General features: G+C 47.6%; 1 protein-coding gene across 6 annotated transcripts in view; it reads left to right on the top strand.

Annotated features, from left to right (window-relative positions):
• The window catches only part of ARHGAP32 (Rho GTPase activating protein 32), a 316,253-nt gene that overhangs the window by 273,348 nt on the left and 21,445 nt on the right, over nucleotides 1-21,460 (top strand). For all 6 annotated transcript variants that reach the window (XM_067563763.1, XM_067563771.1, XM_067563754.1 and 3 more), the window contains 8 exons: nucleotides 5,984-6,086; nucleotides 9,105-9,249; nucleotides 10,010-10,092; nucleotides 13,131-13,238; nucleotides 14,377-14,522; nucleotides 17,548-17,749; nucleotides 18,224-18,369; nucleotides 19,711-19,785. In XM_067563763.1, coding sequence (XP_067419864.1) covers nucleotides 5,984-6,086; nucleotides 9,105-9,249; nucleotides 10,010-10,092; nucleotides 13,131-13,238; nucleotides 14,377-14,522; nucleotides 17,548-17,749; nucleotides 18,224-18,369; nucleotides 19,711-19,785 — 1,008 coding nt within the window. The remainder of the gene's footprint in view (nucleotides 1-5,983; nucleotides 6,087-9,104; nucleotides 9,250-10,009; nucleotides 10,093-13,130; nucleotides 13,239-14,376; nucleotides 14,523-17,547; nucleotides 17,750-18,223; nucleotides 18,370-19,710; nucleotides 19,786-21,460) is intronic.

Genomic DNA, 21,460 nt, shown 5'->3' with positions numbered 1-21,460 from the left:
AATTCTGTGCGATACGGTCTGTTAACCAGCCAAAGGGCCATGGCTTGTGCAGTTCACCTGATTGCTGAAATATTGTGAAAATGACATTGCTGCAGGGGATCGCGGTGGGAGGTCTCATTCCCCAGACTGAACAAATAACTCTGATTCCAGCAATGCACCAAAAAAACACAGCAACCCACTAATACCCAACAACAGCAAAAAAGGGCTGCTAAGGTTATGAAAGATTAAAAGGGGAAAACCAGGCGAGGTTAGAGGAGTGTAAAGGGTCTGATTTCAAGATGAATTAAAACGCTCTTGAAAATGAGAGCTGTAAAACTTCCACTTTATCCTGATGGGAGGATTAATCCTTTCAGTCAGTGAGTAAATAAAATAAAAGCCCAAGAGCAGATGCTGTAAAACTTTCAAACCCGCTAGGAGATGCTGAGGTATGAGCTGAAAAATTCCTTTAGTCCCCACAGTGATAAAACATGCTGGGGTCTCCTTTGTTAATGCTTTCACATTCCCAGGCTTCTACGCTTCAATGCCTGGAATGTCAGTTGCCTGGGACAGCAAGGGGAGGGAGGGTAGGAAATAAGATGTCGGATCCTGGAACAGGAGATATGCAAGGTGCAAGGGCCTCACAAGCTGTGGGGGTTGAAATGCACCAATTATCAGTTAACTTTAGCACCCTGAAATGCAGGTGAGGTGGTTGTTTCTTTGTGTCCCTGAAGGGGGATTATCTGGCATCCGGAGATTGGGGGTGATGTTGCCCAGAAAAGGAATAAAAATATCAGTGCAAGTTGTTAAGCTTATTTGAGTTAGGGTAAAACCTGGGAGCTCCTGTCATGGATCAGGGCCTCATTTTGCTAGGTGCTGTACAAACATGGAACAAAAAGATGGCCCCTCCCGAAAAGTATAAGGCAAGAGACCAAATCATCCAAAGACAACAGGAGCCTAAGAAAACAATGAGACAAAACTCATCATTGTGATAGGGAATGGTCTTATTCTCAAATTTTCGGTAGGCAAATTTATTACTAGCTTTGGCTGTTTTTACTGCAATTTCATATTTCTTGTTGGTACCAGAAACATGCAGCTACCAGGGGCTGAGGAAAGGCGGGGTTTGGAGGGGGGAAAATTACAAGTACTCATGTCTATGCCTTTTATTAAAATAGCAAAGTAAGTTCATCCTGCCAGCAAAAGAGCCTTTTTAACTATAGTTATGTCTGGGGACCCAGTTACACAATGCGTATCCCTAATTGTGTTTTTAGCCGCATCTCCAAGCCGTACTAAATCCATGACAGCATCTGAAGCTTTAGCAAAGTTCAGTATGTGTTTCATGTCCCATCTCCGCTACAGGATGGGTCAGTGCAGTAACCAGGTTAGGAGAAAAACACATTGCCTGACTGAGTGGCATTTCTGATGTGGATGGGCTCAGACTGTTCTGTTTTGTTTTGGTTCTTCATCTGTCTCCCCCCCGTACCCTCCCTGGCTGAGTCTAAAAGCACTGCCCAATCTCTCGCCCTGGTGAATAAGCCAATCCAGTAAGCGTAGTGCTATGACTACATTGCACTCTTTGCATCAAGTCAAGGAAGGAAAACAAAACAAAACAGTACCACAATTGGCTGCTCCTGAAGTCTAATTATGACATAAATACCATACGTATCCTGCTGTTTGTTTGTGCAACTACAGATACCCCAGGAGCATAAAGCCATGGAAACATGCTGGGTTTAGTAGCTAGGGAAAGTGCTTTTATTTGTTCGCATTTGTCCAGTACACGCTGGTAATCTCATTGGAACACCATCCTAGATTGTGGCTTGCTGAGCCGCCCCACTCTTCCGCACATCCCTCCTTCAGCCTCGTCTTGCAGCCCTGGCCTGTTTCTCCCCTGCTCTTGACAAACTTCCCTCCCTCCATGTTTAGATACACAAGCAGTCAGTAAAACCTGCTGCCCGCACCCTGCTTCCAATATCATCAATATATTTATTTTTATTTGGGAATTGCTTAGGGGCCACATTGTGCTAGTCACTGTACAAACACATAGCAAAACCAGTCCTTGCCCCAGGGAGCTTACAATCCAACCCAAAAGTCTGTGTAACAAAAGCGTCTCATGAGCTTTCACTTTCGCTCTCTTCCTTCCTTCCTTCTGATATCCCTGTAAGTATTGTTATCCCTCGCTGTCCTGATCAAGGGTGTGTCTACACTACAGAGGCACATCTGTAGTGCTGTAGTGTAGGCATCTTCTTCAGTGATGGAAGGGGCTTTTTCTGTCACTGTAATAGATCCACCCCTTTGAAGGTGATAGCTAGGTCTACGGAAGGATTCTTACATTGACTTAGCCCCGTCTACTGTAGGGTTAGGTCACTCTCACTTTTGCATAGCATGACATTTTTCACAGCCCTGAGCAGTGTAGCTAGGTCGACTTAAGGTTTAGGTGTAGTGAGCTTTTGCTGGCACAGCTGCGTCAATCCGAGCTCACAACTTGTCACGCCCCTGACTGATAGCGCTGTGCCGTCAGGAGTTTGTGATGTAGACCTGGCTCTTGTAAATTAAAGGTTTCGAAGAATGGGTCTCTGAAACTGTAAATTCCTTTGAGCAGTGGGCTCTTCTGGGTTTTTTTTTTCCTCTCCCTTTTCTGCAGGAGAGGGGAGGTTTGTTATACATGTCTGTGACATGCCATGCACCCTATTTTCTATAGAAGTTGGAGTAGAGTGTACACAGCAGAATTAATAAAGGCTAAAATATGTAGTCAGAATTTTTATACTCTGCTTCTGAGGATGGTCCTAACTATCAAAGAATGGATAATATTTACTGTCTTTGTTTAAATCCAAGAGGCTGGCTTCAAAACTGAGCTTGATAAATTTATGGAGGGGATGGTCTGATGGGACAGCCTAGTTTGGCAATTGAGTGATCCTTGACTACTGGTGGTAGATATGCCAGGGGCCTGTGAAGGGATGTTAGATAGGGAGGGTTCTGAGTTATTACAGAATTCTTTCTTGGGTGTCTGGCTGGTGAGTCTTTCCCTCATGCTGAGGGTTAACTGATTGCCATATTTGGGGTGGGGAAGGAATTTCCCCCCAGGGCAGATTGGCGAAGGCTCTGTGGGTTTTTGGCCTTCCTCTGCAGCATGGGGCACGGCTCACTTGCTGGTGGATTCTCTGTACCTTAAAATCTTTAAACCATGATTTGAGGACTTTAATAACTCAGTCATAGGTTAGAGGTTTATTACAGGAGCGGGTGGGTGAGGTTCTGTGGCCTGCGTTGTGCAGGAGGTCAGACTAGATGATCATATCGGTCCCTTCTGACCTTAGAGTCTAGAGTCTATATGAAGGTAAGGGAGCTGGCTCGCTAGGACTTTACATGATGTGGAGGGCCATTTTGCTTGATAACCACTTCAGTGAGGAGGTGGTGGACTTGTTCTGCCTTTTTGTGTTTTAGTAACAGAAGGGGAGGGAAGTCTTTCCTTCAAGGGTCCACTTGGGGGAGAAAAGGTGGTGCTTCTCTTCCAGACTCCTACACAATAAGTTGTGCCCATATCAGCCACAACATAAGACACTGCACACAGTGGATTGTGAATATGACCCTTCCTGTCCTCCTTGACATGCGGAATGAAGGTGTTAACAATCTTGACATTTAAATTATCTCTGGGCATCTAAGCTAGCTCCCCACTGGGATGGATGGGGCAGTTCATACCTCTGAGCCTCTCTCCGCGAACTCACATAGACGTCTCAGTATCCATGACACTTGGGCCATGTCTTTGAGGTTTCCTTTGCAATCATAACAGCTAGAGAATTACTCCTTTTTCAAAAATGAACACTGTGATTGTGGAGAGTAAGGTAGCAGCTTGAGGGAGGTGCAAATACGGCCTCTCAGCTGGTGGGCTCTCTCTCACGCCATGATAGGAAGGAAGCAAACTACAAGGCCTATTATTAAGACCCTTGTCTCAGAACAGTCTTTTGAACACAAAAGTCATAAATAACCCTAATAAACAACTCAACTGGCTACAACCTCCGGAGGCGTTTTCCTGCCTCCACCAGCCAAAGGAAAAAAGGACGTACCCTTCCACTTTGCTGCCTCCTTCCCCCAGATTTCCCTGAGATAGGCAGGGATCTCTTAATCCTTTCCAGGCTGTTGCTTCACCTTGCTACACCTCCGTACCAGTCGAATCTGAGTTTTAAGATTCTCTTCTCCAGGAAGACACAACTGTTGCAACTTCCTGTTAGGCGGAGAAGTGAGTGCGAAGTGTTGTCCTAAGGTGTGCTCTGGGGTTCAGAAATGTCTTCAACACCTGCTGAACATTTCACTTAAACCATTCTGATTTATGTATTGGTTTTTACTAATGCCACGAGGCTCTCTGAAGTGCTTGACTCGTGTATTCACCTGGCAGTGGGAAACGATTGAAAACCTTAGCTTAATATTTATATGAATTTCTATCATGCCGTGGCCTAGTAGTGACGCTGCCATGCAGTACTGGGGGCATTCGGCACTGCTCGAAGTGCCTTTCTTCAGACTGGATGTTACAGACTTCCTTCTGCCAGGATCTGCTGGCTGTGTGAGTGGAAGTTGAAGATCGCAAGGCACTCACTGGAGAGAGCATGAGGTAACCAGTGCTGGTCAGTGTGTTTTCTCTGTAAAGAAAGATTTTGTTTCCGAGGCTATGTGTAAGCTGTTGCTTGAGGTACAAGGGGGTACGTTTGTCCGACAGTCTCTGCATGGTGCTTTGGAAAGCAGCTTGAGATACTGTAAATTATAGAAGGTAAAACACCAAATTGCGGACTGTTCTGTGTTTCACGGTATATTAGTCTGAGATGCATCCGTTTATTTCTAAGGCGCCACTGGAAAAGTCTGCTCCTTTCCTTTCCCAGGTTGCTCATCTGCTTCTGTGCCTGTCGTGAGGCCGAACAGCAGTAGAGTGGCTGGGGTGGGGAGGAGGAATAACGCATCTAAGTTCAACAGTGTTCCTGGCAGATGGCATTTACTGCTTGATGTAAAGGGATTTGTCATATGGCCCATTCACAATCTGTGTCACATGGCAAATTCAGAAGTCTTGGCATCTTGTGTAAGAATAAATCTAGATCATCACAGGGACTATGGCAAGAAAATCTCCTGCTGAGGAATCCATAAGAATCTGAGTTTTTCCATGAGCACTCGATGATGCTTAGATGGGTCTGATCCTAATGTCCTTTCTGAGCGCATATCAAGTCTCATGTCTCTGTTTAAGGGAATTAGCTTTGCTCCTCCCTTAAATCCACCGGCATGGATGGATGGATGGATCACACAGTGGAAGGTTGAGAAGCCAACTGGAGAGATCTGGTTGGTGAAGTGACCTGAATGTTACTGTTAACCTAATTACATCAGCTGGCGCTAATTTGCAGTCCAGTTTTATCTAGGTCTTTCTTTCAGTTTTGCACTACAGTTTCTCTGGGTGCATTGTGTCATGTAGCTTTCTAAATCCAGAGACACCCAAATGCATCAGTGCCCTGCACATACATACAGAGATCAAATTACCAGTCATACAAATGCAGCTAACTCTGGGGTGGAACATGGCATCTCTTTAATAGTGTACAGCAGTTTAAGCCAAGCAGCGGAAGGAATTCCATAATGAATTGAAGCTGCAGGAAGAATTTTGGGTGGACAAAAATGCAATTGCTTAATTTTAAATTGGTCAGGATAGTGAAGGTAACACCATTGCTCGTTTGTAAGTGTTCTAGGTCTTCAGCTACAACAACTGGCAAGAACCTGTTTTATATCTTACCTAAGAAATGGCGTCTCCTGCAGCGTAGTTCCCCCTAACACCATGCTTCAGTACTGACCGAAAGGAAAGCGTGCCTGCTACCAGTTACCGGCACTATTTCCCACACCTCCTAGGCTTCTCTTAGTCTCCCAGTCAAGTAGCAATTAGAGAAGCAGCTCATCTTTGTTTAGCTTATGAGATCTGACATGATCACAGTCTGGAGTGGCCCTCGGTAACATGGTCAACTAAACACTGGCCCTTTTTTCTTTTTAGTTCCCCAGGTCCTCAAGAGCTGCACCGAATTCATTGAGAAACACGGCATTGTGGATGGAATATACCGCCTGTCAGGAATTGCGTCAAATATCCAGAAGCTACGGTATGATTGTATTGTATTCGGTGAATCCCAGCACATGCTAATGTAAATGCTCTGGTTTCAGAGTCAGAGAGTTCAGTGATTGCAGGCGGTGGGTGTCTTGGAGAACAGATGGGGAGGGACCACCACAGCAGCTCCCCAGTGCTCGTATCTGCTTCATGAACCGCATGTTGTACTTGTGGAACATTTAAAATCCGACCTGTTTTGCAGGAGAGGAGTGTACCTTTATTTTCAGAAACTCAGTGTTGTTCAATGGCTTTCACTCTGCGGAGCAGGAAATCCCCATCAGGGCTGGAGGAATTTAAGATTCCAGGACTGTATGCCACCAAGCTATCAGATTTCAGTCCTTTTCCCTCTCTCGCTTCCTGGCTCGGGGTGCTTCAGAGCAGACGCTCTGTACCTAAGATCCCGGGGAATGTGAATTGCATTTTGATCCTATTCACGCTTGCCCTTCTAGGAATTAACTCACTGCTTCTAAAGAAAAATACGCATTTTCCTTGTTGTGGGTTGGTGCTGTAGTGCGTGGCTGCTTTAGGGTAAGGCCAGTGACGTGCCGCACCGGTCAGGAGCTGGTTTCAGTGACAGAAATGGCCAGTCCTCTGTTGAGGTACCAAGTCAAAAATCTCTTCCTGGACAGAGAGAGAATATCACCATTTTCTTTGTTTCAGCATCTGTGACATCTGACTACTGGGGACTGGCGGGGGGCTTCTTTAATTCTCTCATAGGTTTTAGGCCAATAATTTCACAGTGGCAACAAAGGATATTTTCCATATGGAGGGGATTTTTTCTCCTGGGTTCTTAAGTGAAATGGTAAGCTTAGCGACATGACAAAGTGTCATTGATTTAAGTTAAATCACTTTTTAAACTTGTTCAGTTAAACTGGGGCAGACCCCTGTGTGGATGCCCTTATTTCAGTTTAAGGGCAGCATATTTGGATTTAGTTTAAACCTGTTCCCAGTTGACTTAAGCAATCCTTAAGGGGAAAAAAGGCCACTCTTAGGACTGGTCTACACTTACCTTCAAATTCAGCGGGAGTCGACGGGAGTTCACAAGCTATGCAGAGTAGCTCGCCTAACTCCTGTCAACTTCGTAACTCCTCTTCTCTGCGCAGCGCTGCTTGAGGGGGCGGTTTTAACGCGTCGACTTCCGGATCGGTTGAGCAGGTCTTCACTGACCGCTCGATCGATCCAGATCGATCGATCTGACGGCGGCAAATTCGCCACCATAATGAAGATGTACCCTTAGTCTGAAATAAGTGGATCCTCATAGATTTTCATCAGTTTAAATTCCCACTTTAGTTTATACCAGGGCAGGTTTCCTTGGCAATACTCAAACATTGCCTACCTTTCCAAAAGCACATCTCAGATGGGCAGGCAACCCGCACCCTTGCAGTGGAGGTTGGTAGCTGGAGGAATTCATTCTCCTGTGCCTCCACTTCACTCCATCTCACCTTGCTTTTAAATAATATCTTAAAGTTCTCCCTGCTCCCTCCCCAAAGAACTTACCTGCATCTGGAGTTATTCAGGAACAGCTATTCTGGAATAACTATCCTTGAATACCTCTGTGTTTGGACTCTCTTATTCTGAAATAAGAGTGTCTTGTTCTGGTTTAGTTTAACCCACTTTAAAAGTAGACTAAGCTAAACTGGACCAAGGCACTCCTATTGCAGAGTAAGAGTGTCCACACATGGAATTATTCAGGAATATGTTCGTTAATAACTCCATGTGTACAAGCCGTTAGAGTGACTTTTTCCGGCCCCACCTTTTTACATTTTTCCTTGGGTCAGACCCAGTGAGAAGGCCTTGGAGGACTGTCCACGCTCAAGTGATTTAGTCTGCATCCTCATTGCAAAGCGGGGTGGGTTCCAGCCTGAGTGAAAGTGGAGATGCGGTTCTAAACCACTCCTGTATCTGGGTAAGCTAGCCTGGTTATGGGCTTGCAGCTCCTCCAAACCTGGCCAGAGGCTTTTTCTGTAGCAGTGGAGTTTGGGCTAAAATCCAGGTTAACTGTGCAATGAAGACATACTCTAAGAGGCTACAAATATATCTGTGGCTAAGGACAGAGGTACAGGTTTGTTCCATTATGTAGTGCAGGGAGGACTTAATACTTTAAGTAGGCACTAGATCTATGCCAAAGCATTCAGCATGGTTTGTCTTCCATGTATGTTACCGACGGGAATGATAGCACAGCTGCGTGAGAACCGAGCCTCTGATACCACTGTCATTGCAGTATAGACAGGGGAATCTGCTACATGTGGGATCAACAGTTAGACTGACATCTCTTGGAGCTTTGTTTGGAACTGACCTTCAGATGCAGCAGTCATCTGCTCACCACTCCCAGTGGCCTGACTCACTACACTAGTCCCTGGCTAATTTGAAACAGGAATTTCCATGCACATATTCCAGCGGGAAGCAATGCTTGCCAGTCCTGGCCCTCTGCGTGCAGCTTTTATTTCATAAACATTTGTGCTTTGGGTTTCTCTCTCTGTGAAAACCAAGGGAATGCGCATGGGTTTTCTTCATGTGGTTCCTGGCTCCCTTCATTCTTGCTGGGCTTTCCAGCTTGCATCCAAGGAATTTCTGCACATTGTGGTTTTGATGTACAGCAGCTGCCGATAGGCCCTGATATTTAATGTTGATGATGATTTCAATTTCCAGGCCTTTGAAATGTAAAGGGGTTAAGGTTTTCATTTTGGCCCATGGGGAAGTTTTCCTAGGCAGCTCTCAGTCACTGGGGTTAGATGTGTAAATTGCCTGCACCGGTGTTGAGAATGTAAGGGCGTCTCCCCTGTTAGAGGGAATCTGATTTCTGGGCTAGCCAGTCGGAGCGAAAGCCACAAGAGTCACGTTTGTGCTGTCGTGAGCTCGCATTTTTCCAAAATGGGATGGTTTCTTAGGAGGTATTTTCGGTTGGGTTTACAGCTAAGTCATTTATTTCATCCTGTGAACCGTGCTCTTGCATTCCTTTGACGCTAATTTGTTTTTGGTTTTTCTCCATCCCCTCTGCCTCTCTTGTCTCTAGCCACGAGTTTGACTCTGAGCAGATCCCCGACTTGACTAAAGATGTTTACATCCAAGATATCCACTGTGTGGGCTCCCTCTGTAAGCTCTACTTCCGAGAGCTCCCCAACCCCCTGCTCACGTATCAGCTGTACGAGAAGTTCTCAGTAAGTGGGGTCTCAGTTTCCACTGGTTGGGCAACTTTATTGTGAGTTTGATCAACAGGAGTAACAGAGCGACCTGTTTTGTAAAGCATAGTAACGGGGGCCGTATAAGGTAGACAGATTCTGAAATGGATCCTGCTGTAGGTCTTTCTTTCCCTGTATGTTTAAAAATGGTTACTTGTGAAAATGGGTCTCTCAAAAGCATTGGCTTAGGCCAGATCCCGTTTGGGCATGCCGCTCAAACTGCTGCACTCAAGCTAGGAGCCACATGCTGCTGTGCTGCAGGTTTCCATCACCCTTTGATGTTCCCTTCCTGCGATCCGCATGCAGCTGCGCCTGTGCACAAGACCCTGCTCTCGACTTGCAGCTCCAAGAAGGAGACACGTTGCAGATTGCAATCATGGTGTGAATCCCCCCAGCATTCGAGGAGTCCCCAGTGGAAACTAAAGATGCCCTCCAGTGCCACAGCCAACAAGGGAGGGCTTGGTGGGAACATCTCCTGCCCTCCTTTGGGGTGAATGCCACCACCCCTGCAGCACAAGGAGTCCCCCTGTGCCGTCAAGGTGCAAGTTACGGCTCCTGGGCCCAGCTGCGTTGTATCTTGCCTTTAATGTTAGCTGTACACAGGTCCCCCACCTCAGCACACAGATACAATGAAGGGGGCAAATCTAAATTCCAGCAAACTGAGCGCCAACCAAACCGTTCAATTTGCATTAGCAAACGCCCAGCGTTAGCATCGTATTCATTTATTATTTTGTTCCAGGATGCTGTGTCTGCTGCTACAGATGAAGAACGATTGGTTAAAATTCATGATGTCATCCAGCAACTACCCCCACCGCACTACAGGTTAGTGTGCCTAGTTTTACCCTGCCACACTCTTTTCGCCACTCTGACAGCACACCAGGATCCTGGTTTTCCATCCGCAGCCTGTCTTGGATGAAGGTCACCAGTGCAGGCTAAACTGAAATCATGTCATGCTACGTATTGGGACTTACGCTGCAGCACGGTGGTGTCACTTGTTTAGAGAGTGAAGGTTTTCTTGCCATTATACAGTCATCACTTAGGAAAGGAAGGCTGACATTTTTGTATGCTTTCCGATTTTTCTCACCTAAGATGCAACAGTCTTCCTGCATATATTAAATTAAATGGTTGAGCACACTTGGAAGGATTTCTGACTGCATAAAGTTGACTTATGTTTTAATTAGATCAGTAACAAGACAGACAATACATACCGTACATAAACCTTATCTGACTTATTGTATAAAATATGCCACGGGGGGGAGGAATACAGGGCCCATCACATCAGAGTAGTCCGATTTCATTAAGGAAAGGGGCGGTGGGTGGTGAGACTTTGCCCAGGATACTTTTAATGAGGAGAGAAACCATAGGTTAAAATAACATTAAGGGAGAGAAATGAAGCAAGTAGCAGGAGAGTCAGAACTTTAACTGATCTTGTGGGGGCAAAACCCCGACAATCTGGTGATGCAGCTAAAGCTGCAGCATCTGGAATAACATGAAAAGCAAGCACTGCAAGTGTAAATTGCACCGGGTGCAGCTGTGGCGGCACGTATGTTTAACTAGCAGGACTGACATTCTGCTGACAGCAGAGAAGAACAGCTCTGCCACGTGCATTGAAGAAAGGTAGGGAGCACTTATGGATTTGGCAGTCGGAATCTGAGCGGTTTCTCACGGCATCCTCTGGCTGTGATGAAGAACCCAGTTGCCTCAGACTCGCCCTAAAGCCGGTTACAATTTCCTCACTGACGTTTGCTGTGCTATTCCTGCCGAGGCCGCCCGGGATGTGCAGAGGTCAGTGTCCGCTCCGGCTTGGTTCATGCCACAGGCCGTCATTCTCTTTTCTCCTAGTGAACTGCTGGGCACGGGGCCATGCTGTGCTGTAGCCACCTGACCCCTCTGCTTTGCCCCGCGGTTGGCACACTGGGACTCGGCCCAGCATGGCCTCAGATGCCCTCGGTAACTGGCTGGACCGGGCCGGTTTACTGGGCAAGTTGTTCTGTCCTGTTGGCTGGGAGGGCAGCTTGGCCTTTCTGATGGCTGCTGTGATGTCCGTGTGCCGTGTCTTGCCTTGCGGGAAACCCTACTTTCTCCATACCACTTCAGGACAACCTTGAACCCCTGAGCTTTCCTCTCCCTGCCTTGGCACTAAAATTCAGAGCGGATTGGATGTGAGGTTCTAGCTTTGACCCATCTGAGTGTTTGGGCTTTCGCCTTGCCACCCATTCCCATCTGCACTGGGAGGACAGAGGGACAGAGCAGCTCTGTAGTCAAAACCTCCCCTGAAAAGCCCCATTTAGGAAATCCCCCATCACCCTAAGGCATGTTGTCTTTCCCAGCCCCCGCTCACTTATGTAAGCTGTTGCCGGTGATGCTTCTGCAATCGCTCTCTGCCTTAAGGTCTGATTTGAATGTGTCAATTTTGTTCTCAGAACAGAGAGGAGGCTAGAAAAAGATAAAAGCCAGAGGAGAAGTAAGAGTGGTGAGAGAACTGTGCTGCAGGAGTTCCCCCTAGTGGTGACTGGGCAGAGATGGTGATTCACTTGAGGTTTCCTCCTAAACATTCCTGAGGCTTGGCTGCGCAGCAGTCAGTCTTTTTTTGGAAGGAAAAAGCATTTTTATTCTTCTAAGAATCTCTGGCCAAACAAGAGTTTCCAGGCTGGCGATTGTAGCTGTCGAAGGGCCGGGCGAGTCACTTGAGGTTTTCTCTCTTTCGTTTCCAGGAGATGCAGGCTTTTTAGCAAAAGGCTTTGTCCCTGCATGTCTTTGCACGAGACGTGTGTGAAAAGAAGCCCGCAGAGGTGCCAGACAGAGTCTGCCTCACTGTAGCAAGTCTAAGGGTCCAGCGTGCTTACTGACAAGCGTGCAGGGTAGGGAAGAAATGGGGACTGGCCACGTCTGGGGGGACTGGAGATCCTGCCGGTGGTCAGCCATGCACTCCCCTCTTAAAGTTTACTGCTGCAGTTAAGCAATAGAGCAGGTTTAACTTGGCGGTTGCACATCGGAGCTCTCTGTAGTGTGAGAACAGATTCTCTTGTACCCCCTAGCACCTATACGCGCAGTGCTCCACACCGGCACCAGCCAGCACGAACCCCCGCCCCGCTGGCTGTAATAAATATAGTTAGCATCTGAAAATTCCCAGTGGTGCTTGTCAACTTTGCTGCTGAAAAGTAATGGTCTCGGAGTATGTGAATATCAGATTGGAAAGTTTAACCCTGTATCTTATTTAGATTTATATATATATATATATGCTGGCATCCATCCCATAAACTAGAATACACCATACAAAACCTAACTGAGATCATCCGAACTTGGTGCTTAGAGATGGACTTTTCAGAGCAACCACCCTCCCAAACCCCGCTGGGTGCCTAAATAGAAGCATCCTTCACTTTACACGAAAGGAGAATGAAATAAATCCCTTCCCAAAAGCCTGAGGTGGGTTTTGCAGCATGTTATCAGATCCAGACTCTACCGGATCAAACACAGCAAATGTTTTTTTAATGTTGCACGACGTTGTAGTAGAGCAGCCAAGTAATGAACTTGCAGAATGACTAGCCGGTTCTCTAGCTTTTCGGGCTAGGGGAGTTGCTATTTTTGCCCACATCCGGTTTTGTTTGCCCGCCCTTATGTTCTGTAATTCTAACAAGTGCGTACGTTTTTATACTGTCTCTTTCTTCAGCTGGACAGTCGGGAGATTATGTGCCTGAGGCAACATTTTTGTCTCGCTTAGGGCCCATCCTTCTTTTGCTACCAAACCAATACAAATGAATGGTGTTCTTCCGTGCTGCAGATTGCAGCAAGGCACGCTAATTGGTGTTGAAATGTTTGCTGATCAGTTAACAGATATTTGTGTCTCTCTCATTTTCTAGGACACTGGAGTTCCTAATGAGGCACTTGGCTCATCTCGCTGATTACTGCTCCATCACAAACATGCACACCAAGAACTTAGCAATTGTCTGGGCACCAAACCTACTACGGTACTTCTACTGGATTTTCTCTCCCCTTTATGTTTAAAACATGCATCACAGCCGCTCCTCTGAGGAAGCACTGTACGCTGAGGTTACTTCATGCTATTTTCCTAAGAGGACGTTAAATGTCAGCACCCAGAAAAAGGGCTAAAAGCCCTATCCTTTGGCCTTGATTCTGCAGTTCTTACTCAGGCACAACTCCTCTTGGGAGATGTTCCTGAGAAAGTGCTTTGAGGCTGGGCCGGGTCCTCCACTGGTGTGAACAGCATCATTCCCACTGGCTGCACTGGAGCCGGCCCACTGGGCCTGTTTCACCCTTATAACCCCATTGACTTTGACAGAATCACTCCTTATTTACAGCAGCGTAAATGAGTGGAGAATCTTTTCCCCTCTGATGTCATATTTTTTCCTCTCCCTTGGTTATATGTGGATAGTATCATCCCCTTTGGTCATCCAGAAAAACTAGTGCCGTTCCGTGGCACCACTAACATCCCACTGCAGCACAGTCTGTCTGGTAGGTTTCAGACGTATAGAAATGATCTTGCAGACCTTTGGATAAACTTTGTCCTCGGGAATCTCCCATGTCACGTGACAAGCTTACAATTACATCACTCATTTCAAAACTTTACTTTTAAAAAACCCATCCTGTCTTTCCGCGTTTTATTGTGTTAGTTTCTGGACAGTCCAGCGTGAGATATCTGAGTCAGAGAGTCCCTCGTGTGCAGTTAATGAACGTGAGGCGGCTTCTTCTGTCTGGTGACTTTTGAGGCAGCTTTTGAACGTTGGGGTCCTTGATGAGCAGGGCTAGTTGGAGATTTTCCCAGCTAATGGGGAAAAAGTCATTGAAAAGGCTACAGTGAGCTTGTTAATGTAAGGTCAGCGTCACGTGAATGCAGTGCACATGGAGGGAAGGGGACAACCAGCTTGAGCCTTCCACGTGCAGCTCTGTCACTCACCTCAGTTTGGACCTGCAGCAGCAGCTCCTCCCTAACCTGACCTGGCCTAAGTGGTTATATGGATGGTGTCAGCCGTGCAAGTCACTGTGCACGATGGCTCAATAACAGTCGAGTCTGTATCCAAGATGAAGTCACGTGCAGTCTCTCCTTGTTGTTAACATTCAGGTTTACTCTGCCGTCCTTTTCCTTAGATCAAAGCAGATAGAGTCTGCCTGTTTCAGTGGAACGGCCGCCTTCATGGAGGTTCGAATCCAGTCAGTGGTTGTGGAATTCATCCTGAACCATGTCGATGTCCTCTTCAGTTCCAAACTCAGCTCAGTCATACGAGATGGGCCAGGTACGTGCGTTACGTGGTGGTTTTAATCGTACCAAAACCAGGGGCGGAATTTTAGCAAAAACTCCATCCTCTCCAGTAGAAATGTGGAAGTGTTTACAGTAAAACCAAAAGGCCACTATTTTCAGGGATCGATGCCTAAAATTGATAAATGAAGCCTGAGTTTTGGGGGTCTTGACCACCTTCCTCTCCCATTGACGTCATTAAGAATCAAGGGTGCTCTGTAGAATTAGGCTTAGTAATGTGACATCAGCAATGACCGCTCTTTACTCCTGTGATTCATGAATGTGTCTCTGGCTCGGCTCAGCGGTAGCTTTTCACTTGTAAAGGTCTGTGGTCATCTTTAAGGGGCTTTATCACCAAGTGTTTGCTCCTGCATACTCGTCCATTCAAGTTATCTTTGCAACAGAGGCTTGTGCGGTATGGTGCGTGCTCCCGCCATCCGGGCCACAGCTCCCACTGACTTCAGGGGGATGGGGTGGTGTTCAGAACCTCTAATAATCAAGCCGGTTTAGTAGGTGCCTAACTTTACATACCCACATTTGAAAATGTTGGCCTCATTTTATAAGAAACATTTTAAATCTTTGGCACTAAACGGTACATTTCCCCCAGAGCTGTGGGCAGAGTTAAGTTGTTTCCCAGTCTATTTGATGCTTTCCGTTTCCATGTTAGTCTCATTGTGCTCAGGATAGAAGATTTACTGTCAGCCCCGCTTTCCACACCAGAGGCACTTATAAAGCAATAGGAGTGAGGGATTTGTTCAGCTATTATGATGAGAGCTCCAGTTGAACAATACTTGCATATTTCCACCCTGATATTTCAGTGTTAATTACACCTGCTCCAGGCTGTCGTCTTTCAGGGGAAGGCAATTATTTGGCTCAAGTTCTCAGCACGTTTGTCTGAATTCAAAATGGTCTGTGTTAATTCAACTAATTTACCAATTACCATACCGGTCTCTGTTTTAATTTGTTAGTCGCTCTCAGCCTGCAAGGTAGAGATAGGATACAGAGTGACCTAAACAAACTGGAGGATTGGGCCAAAAGAAATCTAATGAGGTTCAACAAAGATAAGTGCAGAGTCCTCCACTTAGGAAGGAAGAATCCCATGCACAGCTATAGACTGGGGACCGACGAGCTGGGCGGCAGCTCTGCGGAAAAGGACCCGGGGGTAACGGTGGATAAACAGCTGGAGATGAGTCAGCAGCGTGCCCTGGTTGTCAAGAAGGCTAATGGCATATTGGGCTGCATTAGGAGGGGCATTGCCAGCAGGTCACGGGAAGTGATCATTCCCCTCTGTTCGGCATTGGTGAGGCCGCATTTAGAATATTGTGTCCAGTTTTGGGCCCCCCACTACAAAAGGATGTGGACAAGTTGGAGAGAGTCCAGCGGAGGGCAACCAAAATGATGAGGGGGCTGGAGCACGAGACTTATGAGGAGAGGCTGAGGGAACTGGGCTTGTTTAGTCAGCAAAAGAGAAGAGTGAGGGGGGGGATTGGATAGCGGCCTTTAACTACCTGAAAGGGGCTTCCAGGGAGGATGGGGCTAGGCTGTTCTCGGTGGTGGCAGATGACAGAACAAAGAGCAACCGTCTCAAGTGGCAGGGCGGGAGGTCTAGGTTGGACGTTAGGAAAAAGTTTTTCCCTAGGCGGGTGGTGAAGCACTGGAATGGGTTACCTAGGGAGGGGGTGGAATCTCCATCCTTAGAGGTTTGTAAGCTGAGGCTCGACAAAGCCCCTGCTGGGATGATATAGCTGATGTTGGTCCTGCTTTGAGCAGGGGGTTGGACCAGATGACCTCCTGAGCTCCCTTCCAACTCTAATATTCTATGATTCTGTGTGCCTCAATGTGGAGCGGGACTCTGGGCTTGTCATACAGTATCAGCAAGGTTCAGGGGACGGCATCCTCTAAGGGTCCGTCTACACTGCACCCGGGAGGTGTGATCGCACCCCGTGCGGACATCCCCAAGCTTCCTTTGATCTACGTCTACACGTGCTGCAGTCACACCTTCCACATTCCCTCATGTTTCGTGCGTGCATCTCTTTCGGTGACGTCTAAGTCCGTTTCTAACATGATTTGAATGGCCTCTGCCAATCAGCCTGAGCCAGGACATGATTTCTATACCTTTTGGCCCACACTGTCTTGGAAACCGTTCAGTCTAGAATAACTTTTCAACACGGCTCAAAGGTCAGTGCAGACAAGGGCCGATACGCACATTTTATGCAGGGTTGTGTTGTGCAGTGAGAGAGAGTCGTGTTACTATTGGCAAAAATCATACTCATAAGTGCACGAGGCCTCTCGTGACAGGGTTGCATATGATTTTGTAAATCATTCTCTAGCTCCGTCGTAACAGGTTCCTCCGCAAGGAAGGTTGACGTACAGGGTCGTAGCCCTGAGAAGTAATTTTCACTAGTTATGATCTTATCAGAAAAAAGGTGTTTGACTCACGTTGAAAAAAATAAAACCCAAAACAGCGATAGGTAAAAAGGGGAAAACACACCGAAAACAGGCCAGCTCTTAACAAATATTGAGGCGGAGCGTAATAAATTAAGGGTGATTTAAAACATACATACTAGTTGCAAGAATGTTTGTAACATTTTAAATAGCTCCCATGTAAAATGTTTCGATGTAGCCATTGCTCCCCACACTATGAGCTAAAGTGCCGGTAAAACCGGCAACCAGAAACAATACGTTCACCTTTGTAGAACCACAAGGTTTCGAACCATCCTACGGCTAGAATATTTTCAGTTATCCTGTAGAATTCAGCGATGATTGCAAGCGAACCACTATAAAAGGGAGATCAAGTCCTGTAGGATTCTAAAGTAATTGCTATAGAACACTAATGGTTTCCTCCCTCGCTGTTGATAAGACTTTGCCCATTATTAATTCCACCGTTATACACACCCCCCTCCCCCACGGCAGAGCTAATAGAAGGTTTCCGAGGGCTCAGGAAACGCTACCACCCATCCACGGGCCTTGCTTTTCCTGCTGCTCCTCTCATTCTCTTTCTTGTCTCTGGTTTTCATTGGCAGGTCACACTTCCTTATCACGCCCTAAATCACTGCTGGTGTCTTCTCCCTCGACTAAGCTGCTCACGCTGGAGGAGGCGCAAGCAAGAACGCAAGCCCAGATCAACTCCCCTATAGTGGCAGACAGTAAATACATTGAAGTGGGAGAAGGCCCTGCTGCATTACAGGGAAAATTCCACACCGTCATAGACTTTCCATCTGAAAGGTTAGAGGCTTTTACTTTCCATCGCTGTGTGTTTCAACAGGCTTTTGAAGATGACAGAACACTGACCTCAGCAGGACTCGCTTACCGTGCAGGATTATAGCCAGCCTGCCACCCCCCCTGGGGATCGGGTCGTTCTGCGTCCACGAGGGTGCGGCGAGACACCGGCACAGGTGTCTGAAGGGTAAATTCAGCCCCACGTGTGTCGTATGCCTGGGGTGAGCTGGCTACGCTACTCCCTCCCTCCAGAGATTTGTGTGTGTGAGCACAGAGTAGAAATAATTCCTTACCAATGAAGAGGCATTCTTACTTCAGACCTTGTGTGCCGTTTGGCTTGGAGTCTTAAAACTTCCACCTGCCCCGCTGCAAGAAGGAAACAGGCCAGGTGCAGAGGGAATGGGGTCTGGTGGGTAAGACTTAGTGACTGGCAAAGTGTCCTGAATATAACCCCCGCCCCCTTCTGCTTTCTTGCTTTAGAAAAAGACCGCCCAACAAGATGAAGAAATCCCCTGTCGGCAGCTGGCGCTCCTTCTTCAACCTGGGAAAATCCTCCTCCGTTTCCAAGCGGAAACTGCAGCGCAACCCCAGCGAACCCTCCGAAATGAAAGCCATAGCGCTGGCAGGTGAGGAGGGTGGCCCGTGTCCCTGCCAAATGAAGTGCCGCCGGGGAAGTAACCCACACTTAGCATAGCGCTCTGTTCCCCTCCGGCGCTCAGTCCATAATCCAGGAATAGAGGTTTGAGTCTGTGACCGCCTCTCTTTAATGGAACCTGAGTTCTTTAGCCGAGGCAGCAGAGGCGCATGCTTTTAGATCCGGACGTGTCACGTTACAAAAGCAACCCAAGAGTTCCATCCCCGCTCAGATGTAACGTCTAAGACCGACAGCTCAATGTTCATGGGGAAATGTACGGACATTGGTATGCCGGTATAACTCTTACTCCAGAATCAATGTGTGTTTTTTGGTTTAATCTCACGTCTCTTTGGAAGCGGCATAAACTAAACTGGAAAAGGCATTCATTCCAGAATAAGAAAGTCTCCACGGGGAGCGTATGCTGCTCTAGTTAGACCAATACCGTAATGTCTATAAACTTCCCCATGTAGACAAGCCCTTAGTATCTCTAAGACCGTGTGTAATGTGTCGTAGAGAGAGATGCGTCTCTCCCTTACCCACAACTCCCTTTTCACGTATGTCTGTCTGGTATGAGATTCTCTTAAAATACCGCCTTACAGTTTTCAGTAAATTTGAACCGTTCCTTACTGTCAAATTAAATTAGAGAGAGGGGACGAAAGTTCCAACTTGACCATATTAGGGAACCCTTGTATATTTCACGGCACAGGGGATTCAGAAATATCCACAGACTTCCCCGGTACTTCAGGATTAAACTAATGCTCATGCTGCACCCACAAAACATGCAGCCCAAATTCTCCCGTACTTTGGCTGCTTTGCATTGTGCTACAAGCACACGGCAGGCCTAAGAACCGACATAACTACCGCAGGGGCGTCCTTTGGTTACATAGAGGTCACCACGCCACTCTCCAGCCTCTAAAGTAGAGTACACGGGCGGGGTGAGGGCTTCCAGTGGTCCTCGGAGCCACCGGTAGATGGTGAAAGTCAGATCCGCCTTCAGACTACTCTAAATTACACCAGTGAAAAAGGGTTTTTTACTTCCCTCCCCATCCCTCTGGAGAAACTGACAACCAACTGTTCATCTCTGCATTTATAAAAGGGAATATCACCACCACCACGTAACCCTTGGCTTGTTTTTGATTGAAGAAACGTCCAAGAGTATAAATTGTGGTACGGGATACAGAGAGGTGACGTTTGTGACCGGAGCTTTTGTGTGAGCGTGTAGAAAAGCCGCTTACATTCAAGAGAGAGAGCGGTACAGCTGGCAGCAACCCATCTGTCTTCATGCCCCGAGCACGTGGCACATTATAAACTTCTTTTGCATTTGGCTCCGTAGGTGGGAGAGGAGATAGCGGGACCCTGCGCTCGGCTAAAAGCGAAGAGTCTCTCACTTCCCTGCATGCCATTGATGGTAAGCTGGAAAACCAGTGTGATATTTCTATAGACCTGGGAATGTTACGGCACTTCATAAAGTAGATGATGGTATCCATCACTAAGTCCTTTGACTTCTCCTGTAAAATCTGTTTTATAAATAGCCAGCAACTGCCCAACCTGCCATGAGACCTCCTAGTCTTATTTTGGGGAAGCTCTGAGGTCAGACTAGATGATCACAATGGTCCCTTCTGGCCTTGGAATCCCTGAGTCTACAGCCAGACAGAGTCAAATTGTGTCCTTTCGTTAGCGCACGTAACTCATAAGCTGTCATCTACCAACCACTTAATGGTGTCAATCCACAGCGACTGTGCTGAGGGCTACGGGAGTTGTTTTTCCTTTAAAACAGAGGCGGCCTTTGGACCTAAATGTTGTAAATTAGACTTTGGCATGACTGTGTGATGAGTTTCATAGAACCTAGTTGACACAGATGATCATAGAAGATTAGAGTTGGAAGGGAGCTCAGGAGGTCATCTGGTCCAACGCCCTGCTCAAAGCAGGACCAACCCCAACTAAATCATCCCAGCCAGGGCTTTGTCAAGCCTCAGCTTCCAAACCTCTAAAGATGGAGATTCCACCCCCTCCCCAGGTAAGCCATTCCAGTGCTTCACCACCCTCCTAGGGAAAAACTTTTTCCTAACGTCCAACCTAGACCTCCCGCCCTGCCACTTGAGACGGTTGCTCCTTGTTCTGTTATCCGCCACCACTGTGAACAGCCTAGCCCCATCCTCCCTGGACCCCCCTTTCAAGTAGTTAAGGCTGCTATCCACTCCCCCCTCACTCTTCTCCTCTTTTGCAGACTAAACAAGCCCCGTTCCCTCAGCCTGTCCTCCTAAGTCTTGTGCTCCATCCCCCTCCTCTTTGTAGCAGGGGGCCCCAAACCGGACACACTACTCCAAATGCCAACCAGAGGGGAATACTCACTTCCCGCGACCTGCTGGCAACGCCCCTCCTAAGGCAGCCCAATAGGCCCTTAGCCTTCTCCTCTCCAGCTGTTTATCCACCCTTACCCCCAGGTCCTTTTCCGCAGAGCTGCCGCCCAGCTCGTAGCTGTGCCTGGGATTCTTCCTTCCTAAGTGGAGGACTCTGCACTTGTCTGTTGATCCAGGTGAGCTTAATTGCAGGGGCGGGGCAGGGCTTGGAGGACTCTGCCCTTGTCTGTTGATCCAGGTGAGCTTAATTGCAGGGGCGGGGCTCGGGGAGGAAGTGGAGGGGCGGGGCTGGTGGCCCAGCCTGATAAGAGGCCGCCCCTAGCGAACCCGGTGAGCAGCGAACCCCAGGTGGGAGTTTGCCTGGGAGTTCGCATGAGGAGGCAGCAGGGGCCCGGCCCCCCTGGCTGCACATACTTGCAGATGTGGAGAAAGCTCAGGAGGAGGATCCAGGGAACTACAGCCCAGTCAGCCTCACTGGCTGAGGTACTCAATGCCTTTTTGGAGTGGACATGTCCAAGGGTGCTGAGGTGAGTTGGGAGGTCCCGGGGAACTACAGACCAGTCAGCCTCACTTGAAGCAGCAGGGCCCCCCTGGGTGTGGTTTCCAGAAGTCTTGGACATACACAAGGGCTGGAAAAAAGAGGATCCAGTCAGCCTCACTTCAATCCTGGAGCAGGTCCGTGCTCTCTCCTCATGAGGAGAGAGCAAGGAAGCAGCACTGGCT

The sequence above is a fragment of the Emydura macquarii genome, unplaced genomic scaffold (assembly GCF_026122565.2).
Source record: "Emydura macquarii macquarii isolate MOO-44397 ecotype Brisbane River unplaced genomic scaffold, CSIRO-AGI_Emac_v2 contig_312, whole genome shotgun sequence".
Lineage (NCBI taxonomy): Eukaryota > Metazoa > Chordata > Testudines > Chelidae > Emydura > Emydura macquarii.
The sequence above is the reverse complement of the archived record's forward strand: the minus strand, read 5'-3'. Positions and strand labels throughout refer to the sequence as shown.